Source organism: Pungitius pungitius, chromosome 6, assembly GCF_949316345.1.
Source record: "Pungitius pungitius chromosome 6, fPunPun2.1, whole genome shotgun sequence".
NCBI classification, from domain to species: domain Eukaryota; kingdom Metazoa; phylum Chordata; class Actinopteri; order Perciformes; family Gasterosteidae; genus Pungitius; species Pungitius pungitius.
The window spans coordinates 13,847,736-13,863,893 of NC_084905.1; the positions used below are offsets into that span (position 1 = coordinate 13,847,736).

Sequence of the window (16,158 nt, forward strand, 5' to 3'; positions counted from 1 at the left end):
TTTTGTTACGTATTAGTAGTATTTCTTTTGTGTAAGTTTTGACAATGAGAGGAAGTGAGTCACCTGTCAGATCAATAGAACATACCGGAATGAGGGGGAAAGTTGCTCTAGTCTACAACACTGGATGACATAAAATATGACACTCAAATAGAAATAGTTCAGTTGTATTTGCAGGAATTAAATATAATATTAGGGGTGCTAGGGAGAGCACAAGATCATGCAAGAACTGTGTGGTTACATACCACACAAAAATCCATCTTCTCAGACTTCAAGGACCAATCTGTTCCCTGTGAGGAGCAACCTGCAGCTAAGGGCAGACCTTTTATTATTTTAAATATAAACTTTGATGGAAAAAATCTATGTCTGAGCCTGTCAGTCATTCACCACTTCATTGAATCGGCTAAATGGCAGATCAAATGAATAAATATGGTCTCGTTCAGCCCTTTGCACATATTCTTTGACATTCTCAGCAGTGACACGTCCTCCATTTGATTATGTTTGTATGTATTTCCTATTAACTCCCTAGTTACAGTAGTATTAGTATTCTTTGCTCCACCAAAAGTCATCACTGTTTACGTATTTTTCGTTTCGATTTTTTCATTTTTCCTGTTTTTTTATATCCTCTCCTCTTTCTCTTGTATATGCTTGATGTTTCATTCAGTGTTGTACCTTTTGATCTTTTATTCTTTCTTTTCTCATGTTCATGTTGAGATGCTTGTTCTCCTCACCTTCCTTTGCTGCTTCATTTCATTTCACCTGCCATCAAATGTAAGGAACTCAAATGAAGGTTTTTGATGAATTTAGTTTTTAGTCTATTGCTTTTCTTATATACAGTATATATATATATATATATATATACTATATGCACTAACACCATTATCTTATTTTCACATTCAAAATCATTCCCTGTCCTTCTTCAAAGTTGAAATGCATTTATATGGATCTACTGACTCATTGTTGGCATATGTCAACGTAAAAATAAGAAACGATGCAGAAAGGCCTCTTAAGCTTTTACCGCGTCAGCCCACATTTCGAGTCACAGATTGAACAATCGCTGTAGTGAAAAGGCTGGTATTAGATTTCAAGTACTGCTGTTTTATAGAGAAGCATTAGATTCCTGCCACCATTTAATAATGTCATAAAGCCACTCAGACATATAGGGTTTTTTAAGAGAAGACATTAATAGGGTCCAGAGTCACTTTGTATCAAATCTGAGTCAGTGGTGTGGTGTCACCAATATGTTATCAAAACGCCGCCATATGGTACCTGCTAATTTATATACTATTGATTTGATTTAATTTTTTAAGAAACTATTTTGTAATCGCTTCAATGTACAACAAAAAAATAGTACGTTCCATTTGTTCATACAATGCAACCCCGGCTTTAAGATGCAAACATATTACTCAAAATGGCTGATTGCTATAGAAAGAGGAAGCATCTCTGAATACAAATTGTAAAATGGTTCACTGGTCCACTACAATACAGCTGATTTTAGATTACAATAATAACTTTGCTTCCACCCAAACCCCTCGGAAGAAGCCGATAGGGCTCCTTTTTGGGTTAGGCTGTGTCCAAGTTTCCTAAATGTCGTCACTTTACAAACTGCAATATCATCCTTTCCACAGAATCCTAAATTCCAGGAACCTGTTACCCTCGACTTCCTAGACGCAGAGCTGGAAAATGACCTCAAAGTGGAGGTAGAGTGTGTATATGCATGGAATTATTTTGCTAGACACACACACTCAAGGAAAGGGACAGATGGTCGTTCCCCGCATGCGTTTTACTTCGTGTCCCTAGCTCGTTAGCATCAGGTTGTACGGCAGAATGTTTTCAATGCTACTGATACTCTGTATATCAGATTCAGGGACGCTTGAACTACGCACTGTTTCTAAATGTCCCCCTTCAGACCAGGAGAATGATGATTGACGGGGAGACGGGCGAACGGACCATTGACACACTGGTGAAAACTCAGGATGAGGTAAGACTAAAAACTGGAAAGGACTTACAAGTTTACACAGCTTTTTATGTTGCTGAATGCCCGTACCGGTTTCATCTTTGGCAGAGGTACATAGACCGAGGAGTCAGGACCTACACGTTTGCGCCGGTCAATGGGACAGATTACAGGTGAGCAATGTCAGTCATTTTGTAATATTTCTTTATGGTCCATTAAGCTGTCTTCACTAAAGACAATGCAGTGCCACTAGCTTTAGAGAACATTTCAGCTGATGGAGGACACTACTTAAGCCAACAGAGGTCACTCTCTTGTTTCTAACAGCATTCTCTACTTGGTTGTTGGAAAATGCATTTGAAAGATGTTTTACTGTTCACTGATTAAAAGTGGGAGCTTTATAAGTTGTGTTGAAATTAAAGGATATTTTGGAAAACACAGCAGGCTTTGAATGACATAATTCATTCAAACCAGACCTTACATCTCTTACCACCACGCTCTTCTAACCGTGTCCCTGTCACTTCTGCAGCCTGGCTCTGGCTCTACCGAGATACAGTGAACACTTCATTCAAGCCAAACTGGGAGATGACCTGAAAAGAGCCATGTGTGAGTATAGCACACGTCCTTGTGTCAAGCCGGTCAATCTTATTTAATGTAGCTGGTGCCTTACAGCCCTCTCCCATGCCTACTTGTTGTAGGCCGTACTCTTGAGTATCTCCTCTTGGCATTACTCACTCCAAGCAGGAACCACAAGCACTCCTTTGTGTTTGCTGCTCAGATTGGGACCATAAAGCTTGTCTTTTGTAGTGTGTAACCCACTGGTCAGTTGCCCCACGCGCTTTTCCCCCCTCGAACGCACTCAGCCTAAGCGCCAGCTCTTTTGATCTTGTCTGCAATTGGCACTTCTCTCTTTCTTAACTCCCCTCTCCCCGTCGCCTTTTAGACTTGGAAGGAGAAGAAAACCGTGATCCTCTCCATCTCATTACTGCCTCTCCTTTCTTTTTATTTTCCCTCCTCTGCACTTTTCACTATGTTTCTATTGCAGATTCCATTATGTTCCCCTCCATGCCGTTAAGCCTATCTCTCCTTACTTAAATGTTTCATGGGGTAACAGGGTACCCGAGGCAGACACACTTTAATCTGCATAGTTTTCTCACTCTGTCTGTTTTCCTACATAATTGGTTAATCTATCCTCAACTCGTTCTCTTTATTCCTCCTATTATCCCTCTCCGCTCCCTTTTTACTCATTTATCATTATGTTTTCCGCTATTTGTCTTTCTCAAGGCTGTTTGGCTCAGTCTCGGATATATGTTGTGATATAAATTATCTTCTCTTGTCCTGCATCCACCCTGGAATCGTTCAGCTTCTTCTTGGGGCAAGTACTTACTATTTTATGTATTCTGTGTTCATCTTTGTATGTGATGCTGTTCCATAAGCATGTTTGTCCTCAATATATTTGCATGATTATGGATGATGGATTGATGGATTGATGGACGGCTCTGGAGAATAAATGCTTAAACATGACTGTATAGATGCATAGGTGGATGATTCATCTGAAAAAAACACACCACAATCAGCACAGTCGACCATTTGGCATTGGTGTATTTTTATAACTCTGATGTGACACCAGACGCATCGACTGTTAATGGCTCAGTTGCTCCTACAGATGAGAGTTTGACTGTATTTCGACCTCCGAATCACTCCCGTTCTGCCACAACGAGTCCGTCACCGTTAACGTTAACAGGCCTGTTAAAGAAAGTATCGCACCATGCTTCGCTGCCACAGACTACTCCGACAGGGAGTTTGGGACTCTAAAGTTGTCTGTAAAGCAGCCGTATAGAGTTTCAGGTTGGAGCCAGAACACCAATACTATCTGTCTTACCTCTTTCCTGCTGTAGGTGGTTCCTACAGCCACTTATCCTCCTAATACATTATGGAGGATTGCTAGTGGTGTGTGATGGATGAAAACCTTTTTACCCCATAAAGTGATGAATGCATTGAATGCAATACCTAATACAGGGGCTGAAGGGATTTTAAAAGAAAAGTTAAGAACAAAAAATAAGAAAAACAATGAAGGGTGTGACACCTTGCCCGGGATAGATGGACAATGAATAAGCCTATGTAAAGCTATGTTTTATGCGAAGGGCATTGCTTTATCATACACCAAATTTAAATGGCCCACAGGACAATCAGTGCTCAACAAACGTCTTGATATATTTTAAAGGCATTATCTGAAATGTCTTCATATTAAGAGACTTGTGAAATGAGGGTCATCCATGCCTGCCATGTCATTTTTGAGATAAGAATTATCACACACTTTTCTGGAATTTCAGCGCCAGGTGAGACAAAGGATTTAGTGGAAGGAATTTTCTTCATGACAAAATGCAAAAAACATGCACGCAATGCATTTCATGTTTGTCTATTAGATCAAATATTCTTATTATCAGGAATCAGGAATTAGGAAACGTTTATTCCCATAATATGTTGGACATACATGGAAATTGTCTTGGCAGTTGGTGTATGACATAACGGTTATAACAAATGTCAGCTTGTTTTATAACAGATGAAAATGATTGCATTTTTTTAATCAACCCTTTCTCTTCATCTCTGTCTCCCTGCGGTTTTAACAGGCCAAGAAGGCAAGTACCTCTCAGACATTCTGCAATGCTTTAGCACTCCATCCACATTCTCTCCCTTCATCCATCACCTAATATCTAGCCAATATGTTATGCCTGTGTGTGTGTGTGTGTGTGTGTGTGTGTGTGTGTGTGTGTGGATGAGGGGGTAGTAATCATTTGAGAAATATAGAGCACACTTTTAAGCTCAAAACCGCTGTGTGGAATATTCACAATATTAACGACCTAAACCAATTATTTCTGTTTTTTCAAAAGCCATGGAAACCATACAACAGGAGAGGTTTGATGAGTTTGGTTACACCTACATTGCTCCAAGGTAAGTGCTCCTGACACTTCCTGTCCAACCCCATTTTTCCAGAAAAACCAAACAAGGGGCTGACACTTAAATGTATCAATACTGTCCCCACAGGGAGTACTGCAAGGAGCTGAAGTTGTCACCCAACAACACAGAGTTCCTCCTCGACTTTAGTCAGTACATTGATAGCAGCACTCCAGATGCATGTGAGTAGTTCATCTTTATTTCACAGCTTGTGATGTCAGTTTGCAGCACTGTTTGATGGAGGTGGATGCTTTTTGTGTATGCGTACACGCAGCGTATGTCATTTCAGTCATTTTCCACTCTTAAGATCACAAAGGACGGTGTCGGATGGTCAAAGTATTCATTTGGTCATTTGATTATTGGTGGTACAAGCAGAGTGACATCAGCCTGTCGGACTGCGTTTCCTAGAGACTATCGTTGTCGTGCTACACAATGACTCATGTTGTTTGATTTGCCGTCATCTAATGGGTTTCCCCTTATGACCTACCATCAACTTTCAGCTAATGGATCCAGGTATCCATGATCCATTTTAGCCCACAGTCATGGCCTATAAACATGCATCAATGCTTTTCCGGTTGCTGTTGTGCCGTGTGGTCTTACAATTAAATCTTAATTTGGTCTACATAAAAAGTTATGGACATGGTTAGGAAGCATAAATTGTGTCGATACTGTGTGCTAACATTTTTAATAGAGTTTCCATGTATTTTTCTTTACAATCTCTCTTAAACCTTTTAATACTCACTTCCTTTTTTTCTTACTGCTATTAGTCAGAGATCTGACAAAAACATGTTTTCCTGCTGATGATTTTCTAACAAGTACTTGATAGTACTTCGACAATCATGTTCTTTTTCACCATCAGACATTTAATCAGTCTATTCAGTATTGTTCTGCTGGAAAGAAAAGCCAAAACCATAACATATTTATCTTTCCTTCAAATATCCATTAAATAAAATATTAGCATTGCTTCCATTGCGTCATTTCTCTACTAATCACTGTTATTGTGGTGTTGTACTGTTCGCTGTGGGTAAAATGTATCCCCTCTTTAATCCACAGGTAATATGTCCCTGGTGAATCGACTAATTCTGGATGCAGGCCTGACAGCTGAACTGGTTAAACTTTGGAACGAGCAGACAGTGTAAGTGCCAAACAGGCTGTTTCTACCTCTCGTATGTCATGCACCGTCCACTGACTGACTCACGGATTTGTTCTTTTCATTCGGTCTCTACTTTGGGTTATTTGATCCCTTCCAAACGAGACACGATGAAAGCTAAGCACCAACTATACCAAGATCTGCCATGGCATGCTGTTACATGCAGAATTACGTTAATGGGTTTTCAGGACAAAAAGTGTTTATGTTGGTAGTATATGCCAGTGGGATTGTCTTAGGTGTTTGATTGGCTGTTGTTTTCCATGTTCTTAGGGAAGGAATAGTGTCCAGATTTGTTGCCACAGATGGAGGAATAACAAGAGTCTACCCGAGAAGGTACTGTTTCTACCCTTTTTCTGCCCAGTTTCCCTTCTAGAGTTAGTGCTGGCGCTGTGAAACAGCACAGAATGATTTGCCCAAATATCTGGTGGTGTAAATGTGTGCAATGAAAACAGATACAGACTGTACGGCTCTTAAGTTCAGCCCTTTTGGCTGCTTTAATCACCGGTTCTCCTGGGTTGCTTTGCACAATATAGAGGATTAGAAACTTTAAGCTGAAGTCCCATAGCTTGCCAAGCCAGCACAGGATACGGGTAAAATCCACACATCCAGCAGCCAAACACCAGGAAAACTAATTTTCCTCAATTTCCTTGCTGCTGCTTTTATTTGAACTACATTTGGGGGCTCCACTTGGTCAAAATATGATATTCCAGCTGCAGATGAACATTAATGTGTTCCACCCGCCTTTACAAGCTGAAATATTATCAGTAATTGGTTTTACTGGACCGTACCCTTGACATACATCAACTGCATTGGGTGTGGCTTGTATTCCAATGACAAGCATTTGGCTATAGATTAAAATACAAATTGTTCAGATCAAACACATTTTCTTAGTGGATATATTGGTCCATATATGACATCATGCAACTATATTAATGTTTTTAGTGCTGGGGAAGAATGGACTGAGAATCCTGAGACATATGAGTCCAGCTTCTACAAAAGGACCCTGGACAATAAAATTTATATTTTCACAGCTCCATCTTTCAGCTGTAAGTATTCCTAAATGTTTAAATATGTGAATGTGTGTGCACTTGCATGTATGAAGATCTTCTATGTGGTTGGGCCTAACCGGCTCTCTGCCTTTGGACGTCATCCCATTCCTACTGGCAAAGATCACACTCTCAGGCCTGCGATACCACTGTCTTTATCCTTCTCCCTTTTCCCGCTGGGTCTTCAGCACTCATCCCCTGTCCCTCTCCGCCATGTGCACTTCCTGTTATCTCCACTGATCTCTCTAACAGACACTGGGACCAGAGAACGTCACTGTAATGTAGCCGTGCTTTCCTCCACACTTGACTGGATTAACACATGTACTGGCCTCACAGATTCCACTCAGCTAAATTACCAGCAGCTGAAAATCTGTGGAATTTAACAACTTGGAAAGCGATAATTCCATTTTTCTGTGATCCCCATTTTGAAAATTTTTAAACATGACTTGAGTGAATTTGCTATGATTATTGTTCATCTTCTCTTTTGTATCCCTTGTCCATTGCAGCAGAAGGCAGGGAGCCCGTCGCTGAGTCGGGTATTCTAGTCAGCAAAGCAGTGGAACTCACAATTGACGAAGTCACGATCAAACCAGCTGGTCAGTCTTAAACCCAGAGTCTTGTTTCTTGTGATGCAATGAAGAAACTCAGCTCGTTTTGTGATTTGCTCTTTAGTAGTGGGAGTGAAACTCAATGTCTCCTTCTGGATGAGCATTTTCATGAATGCTACACTGAAGCTGAATGTAAGTTGTGTTAATGAGGCGTGTTTCTACTGTTTAGACCATCTCTGACAAATGTAATTTGCTGTCTGACTCACTTTTGTTATCGTTTCAGTGTAAAGATGAGATTTGTGGCTGTCTGAGGAATGACAAGGTAGAGCAATACAGTTTATTCAATCTAGTTTGAGAATGTCGTGTTTGTTGTCTTATGTAAGTTTTTCTGTTGCCATGGCTGTGTAGACGGCCTTGATTAAAAAAACTCTGATGTAACCTTACAGAAGAAATATGTTTTTATATCGCCTGCAAAATAAAAATGTGGTCAAGCTTGATAAGTATCTCGTTTTAAATTATTTTTAATTTTCTAATCATGTTAATTGCATTTTCTATCTTATGTTTATCTTTTTACATTACAGCATGTAGACTGTGTCATCTTGGATGATGGGGGATTTCTTCTCATGTCAAACCACGATGAGTACATCACACTGGTTAGTTACACTTCACATTCACCTTACAATAAATGTATAATATATATGCTTTACTCTGCTTTCTCAAAATGATCAGTCATTAAAAGAAATCGTCACACGGAAAAATCTGCTATGACGTGGTCAATGATTTTGCCAGCATTCATTTAGTCTCCTCATTAGTTTCCTCATTCCTTGCTCTTCTTTGTCAGGAGTCCATAAATCTCATGTAAAGGTCAAATAATGTGCTCATGAACCATTAAAGTAATGAGAATGGCCCGTCGTGTGCCAGCTGTGAGCTGCTTGAAAGCTCAGCAGTACATCCACGTCTCCAGTAACGTAAAGCGCTGTCCTCTGCAGGAGGATCAAAGGGAGCGTTCTGATGGATTCTAGACAGGCAGAGACGCTGCAGTGAAGTGTGTCCCCTGTGTGTGTGTGTGTGTGTGTGTGTGTGCCAGGAGTCAGCTCTGCTCTGTTACCTCCTCGCTTTCTCGGGGGCCGCTGTGCCCTTGTGTGTCAGCGGTCGGTACGAACACTGGGGTCTGGGAAATTTACAAGTCAGTCGCGACGGGACATCTGCCGTCTTTGATCCTTTTCACCAATCAGAATGTCTGGCACACAGCCCGTGGTCATTTAGCCTCCCGATAAGCACCTTCCTGTCTCTTTCTTGCGAAACATTTTGTGTACGCTGTGAACAGGCCAAAGCTTTTGGTCAGTTTGTGGTTGGTTAAAAGGGCATGGCAGTGGTAAACAGGGGGGGAGTTGGCAGTTGTTTGTTTACATGGACGGCCACGGAACAGCTGAATGTCTTCATCGCAAATGTCCAAGCCAGTAAATGCAAAATTTTCATTCATTGACCTTTTTTGGTTTGTGTCTGTTTGCTCATGCAACTCCTCCAGATAGGTCAGTTCTTTGGCGAGGTGGATCCTGTGCTGATGATCAACCTTGTGAACACCTCCCTGTACTCGTTCAACAAGACCTATGACTACCAGTCCATCTGTGATCCAGAGAAAGACGGCAAGGCAGCAGCAGGACCCCGCTCCGTCTACGTGGTTAGAAACTCCCTCCCACGAGCTGTCAGACGGCAGCCACTCACACGTCTCTCACTTATTCAAATTCACACATGTATGCATTAAAAATGAATGTCTATTTACTCTTCAAGCTGGCAAGAAAGGCTGTTTGTACAAAACTACATTGATTCTTATTTCTTAAATGTTGTGACAACATTTGTTCTCCTTTGTTGTATTTCTTTGTTTTCATCATACATGACGTCTCTTTCCAGCCCACCATTGCCGACATGCTGAGTATTGGCTGGTGGGCCTCCAGTGCTGCCTGGTGAGTGGGAGTTGAACAGGAGTTGGCTTGCATGTTGTTCAGGAATGAAGCTGGCTGGGTCATTGACTACTTCATTTACTGTCATCTACACCCTAGATGTGTGGCTGTTATTATACCTGTTTAATTAGATAAAGATGGTATATAGACTCATCTATGTTACTCTTTTTTTCTTTCATGTTTGTTTTTCCAGGTCTATACTACAGCAGCTCTTCTTTGGGCTTGTGTTCCCCAACCTTCTGGAGGCAGGTGAGCAGGCAAATGTGACCATAGGGGAGATACGTTTTTCATCCCACCACTCTCACTATTATTTACTTGCTTTATTCTCTATTATTAAACCTGTCGGTTATTTTTAGCGGAGTCAGCGGAAGATGACATACCGGACGCCATGTTTAAGGAAAGCTGCATCACAGAGCAGACTCAGTACTTCTTTGACAACAATGAAACGTCCTACTCAGGCGTCCTCGACTGTGGAAACTGTTCCAGGTATGTAGGAGTTTCATCACATGTTTACCACAATGTGTTCACTTTTCAGTGATTTCTGGATATCCTCCTGTTTAATGGCCTGCAGGGATGGGTTCAGAATAGTGTTAGTTTCCTGGCCTCGTTTTGTTTTCCCGTCGGATTAAAGACAGCTGTTTTCGGATGAGTTCTGATAAGACACTTTACCTTGATGTGTCAGTGACCGGATTTGCAGAGGGAAGCACAATAGCTCTTTTATCTGTTTTTCTTCCTTCGATCTTTGGCTTTACTTCAAACTCACTAATAAACACATTCACAGACCACTGCACATCCACTTTGCTCTGCCCTCCTTTTGTGTCAGTACTAGCCGTCGGAGAAGGTTAAATATGGCTGTAATTACTGGATGTTACGAGTCCCACGTGTCTGCTGCTTTATCCCCCGATGTTAACGACTGTAGAGACAGAGAAACCTTCAGTACTACTATTAAAAACCAACTCCAAGAAGAGAAAACACACATACCTTTAGATTGAAATGCTATTTGCTAGATATCTTGTAGATGGTTTTTTATACAAAACTATATGGTTTTTGGAGCATCCAATGCTTACTAGTGTACACATGTTACCATTTGTGCTTTCTAGGATGTATCGTGCTGAGAAGTTGCCAAAGACCAACCTAGTGTTCCTGATCGCCGACGCCAAGGCAACGTGTTTGTCTTGTGACCCGAGGCCACTACGGCAGGCGGAACAGCCCTGTATCTTTTCACTCAGCTCGTAAACATCCTTTTTACTTTCCAGCCCTCCATCCGTCCCCCTGATGGCAGGGAGCGCGTTAAACTCAAGGACACGCACCTAAGGAGTTTGTGGTAGGTCTCTCCCTGGATGTCCACAGGTGAACAGTAAACCAGATGCTCGGCATATGAAGGCCTCACGATATTCCTGTTAACATTCCTCTGTAATCTTCTTTTCTCAATGCTCTGCTCTGTTTGCTGCCGTCGTGACGAAATTAGATTGAATGGTTTCTTTTTAAATTGTTAAATGTGCAATGCTGATGGTAAAAAGCTTTTTTCCTGAGAATCTGTTCAGCTGAAGGTCCAGATCCATGTGAGCTTGCTCAAAATCCCAGATACCGCAAAGGGCCGGATGTATGTTTCGACAACAATGAAGATGTAAGACACACCCAGACGTGTTCCTCTATACCCAAAATTGCTTTAAACAGCATTGTTAGTGAGGTTTCACTGCTTGCCTTTGTATTTCTATTTGGTTTCATCAGCCTTCTGCAGGGCTTCTACGCACTAAATCATATTTCAATATTGCTTTTAATAATCTATCCTTTAAATATTGATTATTTTAACTTTTTCACTTTTATCGTGAATACACATTCTATTATTTCATGAATGTTGTGAACAATTGCCATTCAGTTATTGATCTTTTCATTCTTCATGTATCATTCTTTTCTTTTATGGTTCTACGTGGCTGCTGCTCTTGTCTGGTAGGATAAGCCCTTGTGCCCAATCAGCGGATGTTCTACATTAAGTCCTACACCTCTCTTGTTGTTGTTTCTGGTGCTGAGTTCAGGCTTAGTCCCCTTACACTGCTTCATGCAGACTCCCTTTGAGTTTTACGATGGTCAATCAGTGTGTCGATAACCTCTTCCCATCATAATGGAGAGGTGCATGCTGGTTGGCTTTGAGTCTGCTGTCATCAATATCGGATTAAATATAAAACATTTAGGCTACAAATATTTTCACTTGCTTCAAATGGCTTTTAATGTTAGCTATGTTTAGCGTTACGCTCCTGTTGCACTTTTTGACTTTTGTATGTGAAAAGCACTCTATAAATGAATTGTGTTACCTAATTAGACTATAATTTAGTTATGCCACCAGATTCAGTGTGTAATGCACTGTGGCCAATTTCATTCCTTTAGGCTTAACACCAAATCAATTGGTTAGTGTGTTGGCAGATTGTAAGTTGACCAAAACGTTCTTTGCTGGGCCATTGCAAAATGCAAGGCCAGGGCAAATCAGGTAACAACAGTTGGCTTGAAAAATAAATGGCTCTCTAGAATTAAGTAAATAATACCCTCTAGTAGAAAAACTTTATTTTCCTTTGCAGAATGCCTGACTTTCTTCAGCATCTTTTTTTTTACCCGAACAGATGGAGAGCAAAATAAATCTTGGCAGGAGAAAGTGTTAAATCAATTTGATATAATTGCATCGTACCACCACAATTCAATTATAGCAGCACACAGCTATGTATAAATGTATTTGTAGCCATCATTTTTTTGTTAGCTTTGCTAAATGCTTTGTTACCCAAATATATTATATGTATTTGGATGTATTTCTTTTCAATTTGTGAAGTCTCTTTGGGTCTCAGCTAATACAATGCACAGTAGTAGACCTGATACAGTAACAAATGCCCCTATGTAAATGAGATTGAATGGAACTTCCATTTGACTGTTTGAGATCAGTAAAACAAAAAAAGCGAGGTGGATAAGTCGCGTGAGATCATTGTTTTTCCACCCAAATTCCAACAGTTTAACAGACATCCAAATATTTGGGGCGAAGCATTTCCCCTATCTTTGTGAACTGAGCCTTTCATTTGCTTCTAGAGACGTAAATCACACACATAATGGGCCACTAATTCTTATGCCTGTATGTTTATATTGTGGAAAATCTATGCCGGGAAGTAGCGGGAAGGTAAGGAATGGCCGGGGAAGTCACTGAACAGTAGTAAAAGTAGGCCGCATCCATTTTCCTTTTTCTATCTGTCCCATTACTTTTGTCTTCGCTCCTCGTAGGAAGACAGTTTGTGTCTAGGCCAGTCCATTTCATCACTGGAGTAAACAGAGGAAGCTCAACGTGGCTTTCCTGCCCTTTGAATATGGAAGACTCCCACCTCTTGCTCCTAGGCCTTTGGCATGCACGGATATCCTGAACACGCCCACCAAATTCAAAAAGGCCACAAAGTGTCAAGGCAGGGGCTTGCACATACACACATGTGCACGTAAAACCGAATAAGGCCAGGAACACCTCTACAACTAACAGAGAATCCTTTTTGGTTTTCTCGCTGAGAGTTAGATAAGATGCCTCACTGGTTGATATGAAGTTACCATTGGCAACTCAGAAGAATGTGAGATACCCATCCTTTCATGGAAGTATAAGACTAAATAAGTATGACTTAACTGTCATACTGTGCCTTTAAAATAACAGGTAGAGTTAGGAATACAATATTGCAACACAGTGAAATATAATATTATTCATAGTATTATATTCAATCATGAACTGTTCATTACTGTTAGTTGCAAAGTGTTGATGTTTGTAGTTTTAGTGGAGCTACAAGATGTGGGAGAAGACAGGTATCTGATTGATTGACACCTGATTTGTCCAACAGGAAGATGATTCTGACTGTGGCGGAGGGACCAGCCTAAGCATGTGTCTTTGGCCGATGCTTGGACTCCAACTACTGCTGTGGGTCATCACAGCTTTACAGAACTCATGACCCCTACACACACACACATTCACACACACACACTGATCATCTCATCCCATAATGGGCCAGAACACTCCAGGTACGCCATCCAGGATGTATGCAGAACAAAAAGACATTTTATTTTCTGATGCAAGTATTAGCATTTGCATTTTCTAATGCCAAAGGGTAAGCATTTCTTTCCCCCTGGTCATTCTCAAGAACAGAGACAAGTTTACTGTCCTTAGCTGCACTCATTACCCTGAAATACTCCTTAAAACCCACCTATGGTGCAAGAGTAAGAGCTAACCAAACCCTTTAATTCTGCCTCATTTATTTCTCTGATTTATTTAGCAGAGGTCGAGTCCCACTATGCCAACTAAACATCCTTCAAAGACTGTATCTTCACTGACAGCGTTGATTTGTGCAGTTGTCAATATTGTTTTTTTGCTTATTATACTTATTATGTATGAATCGCTGCAATGAATAATTATTTTGTCAACCAGTGCAACTACCAAGAGTATCCCTTTTGTTGAAGTGTTTTTTAAATGTACCGTACTGTATTTATCTAATTATTTTGTACTATAAAATCAACTAGTGTTTCGGGACTAGTTACCTGTTGTACTGTAGCAGCATGTGCTCAGTCCAGAGCTAAAGACAGCACCGGTACTCTGACACCAAAGCTCCATACAGAACCAAGGGCCGCGGATACACACTCGAGTTCAAGTTACAACGTTGGCTGTTTGAAATAGATGGATGTAGTAAACCGTTTGCTGAAAAGTAAGTGGGATCATGTGGATTAATATTGTTATGTCTGTACTTGGTCTGACAGCTTTGGTTGTCTTGATGCATCAGATCCCCAGTGCCTACATAGTAGCTCCAGTCGGATATCTGAATCACAACAGTTGTATTTTTACCACGTAAGCTTCTTTGATAAGGTTTGCTTCAGCGTAACAAAGAAAGTAGCCTTTGCAGTAATACGTTATGAGATGGACCAAATCTGCTGCTATTATTTTAATTGATGTGGCCCGGGAAGCAGTAGGAAAAACCAGTATTTTGGATTATGGGAGAATATAGTTTCTCTCCGTGGTCAAAACAAACCTAAACTAAACTTGAGCTTTGTATTCCAACACCACTCTTTATTAGTTCTGTTTCTGTTCTTTTTCTGGATCACGGGCCTCAGGAGCCAGGATGTGAACTGTGAATGAGATCATCATATCAAAAACGGACTGATTCATTGTTTTCATTTCCTTGCTGTTCTCCTTATACTTGTTTCTTCTTTGTTTTGCTCTATAAGTGCTGTAAAGCAGACGCTGAAGGCTCGGTGTCGTAATGCTGCAATGTCATGGGATGAGCTTGTTCTGTGTTTGAGCGCTATGATCAGCATCAGGGCCTGTTGGAGAGAACTTTGAGATTACACTACTAGCGGTGGTAATTTTACATTGCCTTACATTGCCATAACAAGTCATAAAAGTAACACTTTAGTGTTTGTTTTCCTTCTATAGCTATTTAAACAAAGTTGAGTTCTCTCCACCTCGCCTTCATGATGACCTCGTTGAATGTTCAGGTTATGCCTGTCTATCAAAGTTGCGTGTTGACTTGTGTTTTAACCTGGGGGTCCTGTGTCTATGTGCAGGCATGTGCGTGTACCTCCGATATCTGATTGTGCTTTATTATTGCACATAAATTACTCTTTTGTGGAACTTGATTAGCCTGAATACTTTTTGTATAAATTTGTACACCGATACTATTTACTGTATAAAAGAGAAAACAAAGGAAAAGAAAAGTTGTTTATAATATGGTGTTGATTATTGTGCAAATATATTCACAATAAAAGTGTTGTATTGTTAGCACCGGAGGCGCTCATTTTTTTTCTCCTCCTTAATTTTGCTCCGGTTGGAGCTGACCAAACATGTCATACTTCCTGGAGAAAGAGACCATCGCTAAAACAGGTATTAGTGTGTTTGTCGATGCAATACATATTGGTACAACTTTTTTTATTTCATTTGAATCATTTCTTTATTGAGTAATGATCTCAGCAAACTAAGATTAAGGAGTTATTTAACGACAGGCTAATAATCCGTTCTTCATTACCCTGTCTTTTAAACTGATGACTGGGACTTGTGGTTTGCAGTGTTTGAAAATGTCCTGTTAAACATTTAACTATGCCCAACAAACAGGTTGCACTTCTACATCGCCGCAGGAAGGGGAAAAGTTAAACCAATAACAGTAAAACACTGTAAAAAAGCTCCCTCCAAATGAAGGGCTTAACTGATGAGACAGCATGGCACTGGGGTCTCTCTGAGGTCATGATTATGTTCTTTCCCGTTCTGGGATGCCTCTGGCAACATTATTGTCACAGACAGTTCAGCCGTAGTTTGGCAGCTGCTAACACCAAAGCATTTGTATATTACGAGCGCTTTACTTGATGGCTTTTGTGATGGTAATCTAAAAATCAATAGGGCCGTGGTTTTAGGTGGAGAATAAAAAGCTTTCTTTTTCTTGTTGATATTTCAGACTGGGAGGTCTTTTGTGTCGCCTATATAGGGATATTTAGAATGTAGGTTGTAACAGGATACTCTTGTAAATGGTAACAAGGTCATACCCTTTAACATGCCTGACTT

General features: G+C 40.5%; 1 protein-coding gene across 2 annotated transcripts in view; it reads left to right on the forward strand.

The window, feature by feature from the left end:
* LOC119196383 (voltage-dependent calcium channel subunit alpha-2/delta-1) overlaps positions 1-15,385 on the forward strand; it is a 48,937-nt gene extending 33,552 nt beyond the window's left edge. The window contains exons 19-40 of one of the 2 annotated variants that reach the window (XM_037452027.2): positions 1,626-1,697; positions 1,907-1,978; positions 2,063-2,124; positions 2,478-2,554; positions 3,312-3,323; positions 4,579-4,587; positions 4,840-4,900; positions 4,994-5,085; positions 5,957-6,038; positions 6,324-6,386; positions 6,996-7,099; positions 7,606-7,695; positions 7,772-7,839; positions 7,931-7,969; positions 8,229-8,300; positions 9,176-9,328; positions 9,559-9,611; positions 9,802-9,857; positions 9,965-10,094; positions 10,709-10,821; positions 11,153-11,235; positions 13,460-15,385. In XM_037452027.2, coding sequence (XP_037307924.2) covers positions 1,626-1,697; positions 1,907-1,978; positions 2,063-2,124; positions 2,478-2,554; positions 3,312-3,323; positions 4,579-4,587; positions 4,840-4,900; positions 4,994-5,085; positions 5,957-6,038; positions 6,324-6,386; positions 6,996-7,099; positions 7,606-7,695; positions 7,772-7,839; positions 7,931-7,969; positions 8,229-8,300; positions 9,176-9,328; positions 9,559-9,611; positions 9,802-9,857; positions 9,965-10,094; positions 10,709-10,821; positions 11,153-11,235; positions 13,460-13,567 — 1,671 coding nt within the window. In that variant the 3' untranslated portion in view covers positions 13,568-15,385. Of the gene's footprint in view, positions 1-1,625; positions 1,698-1,906; positions 1,979-2,062; positions 2,125-2,477; positions 2,564-3,311; positions 3,324-4,578; positions 4,588-4,839; positions 4,901-4,993; positions 5,086-5,956; positions 6,039-6,323; positions 6,387-6,995; positions 7,100-7,605; positions 7,696-7,771; positions 7,840-7,930; positions 7,970-8,228; positions 8,301-9,175; positions 9,329-9,558; positions 9,612-9,801; positions 9,858-9,964; positions 10,095-10,708; positions 10,822-11,152; positions 11,236-11,562 lie in introns of both variants that reach the window. The other variant, XM_062563008.1, reaches the window with a different exon arrangement.
* Positions 15,386-16,158: the final 773 nt, after the last annotated feature.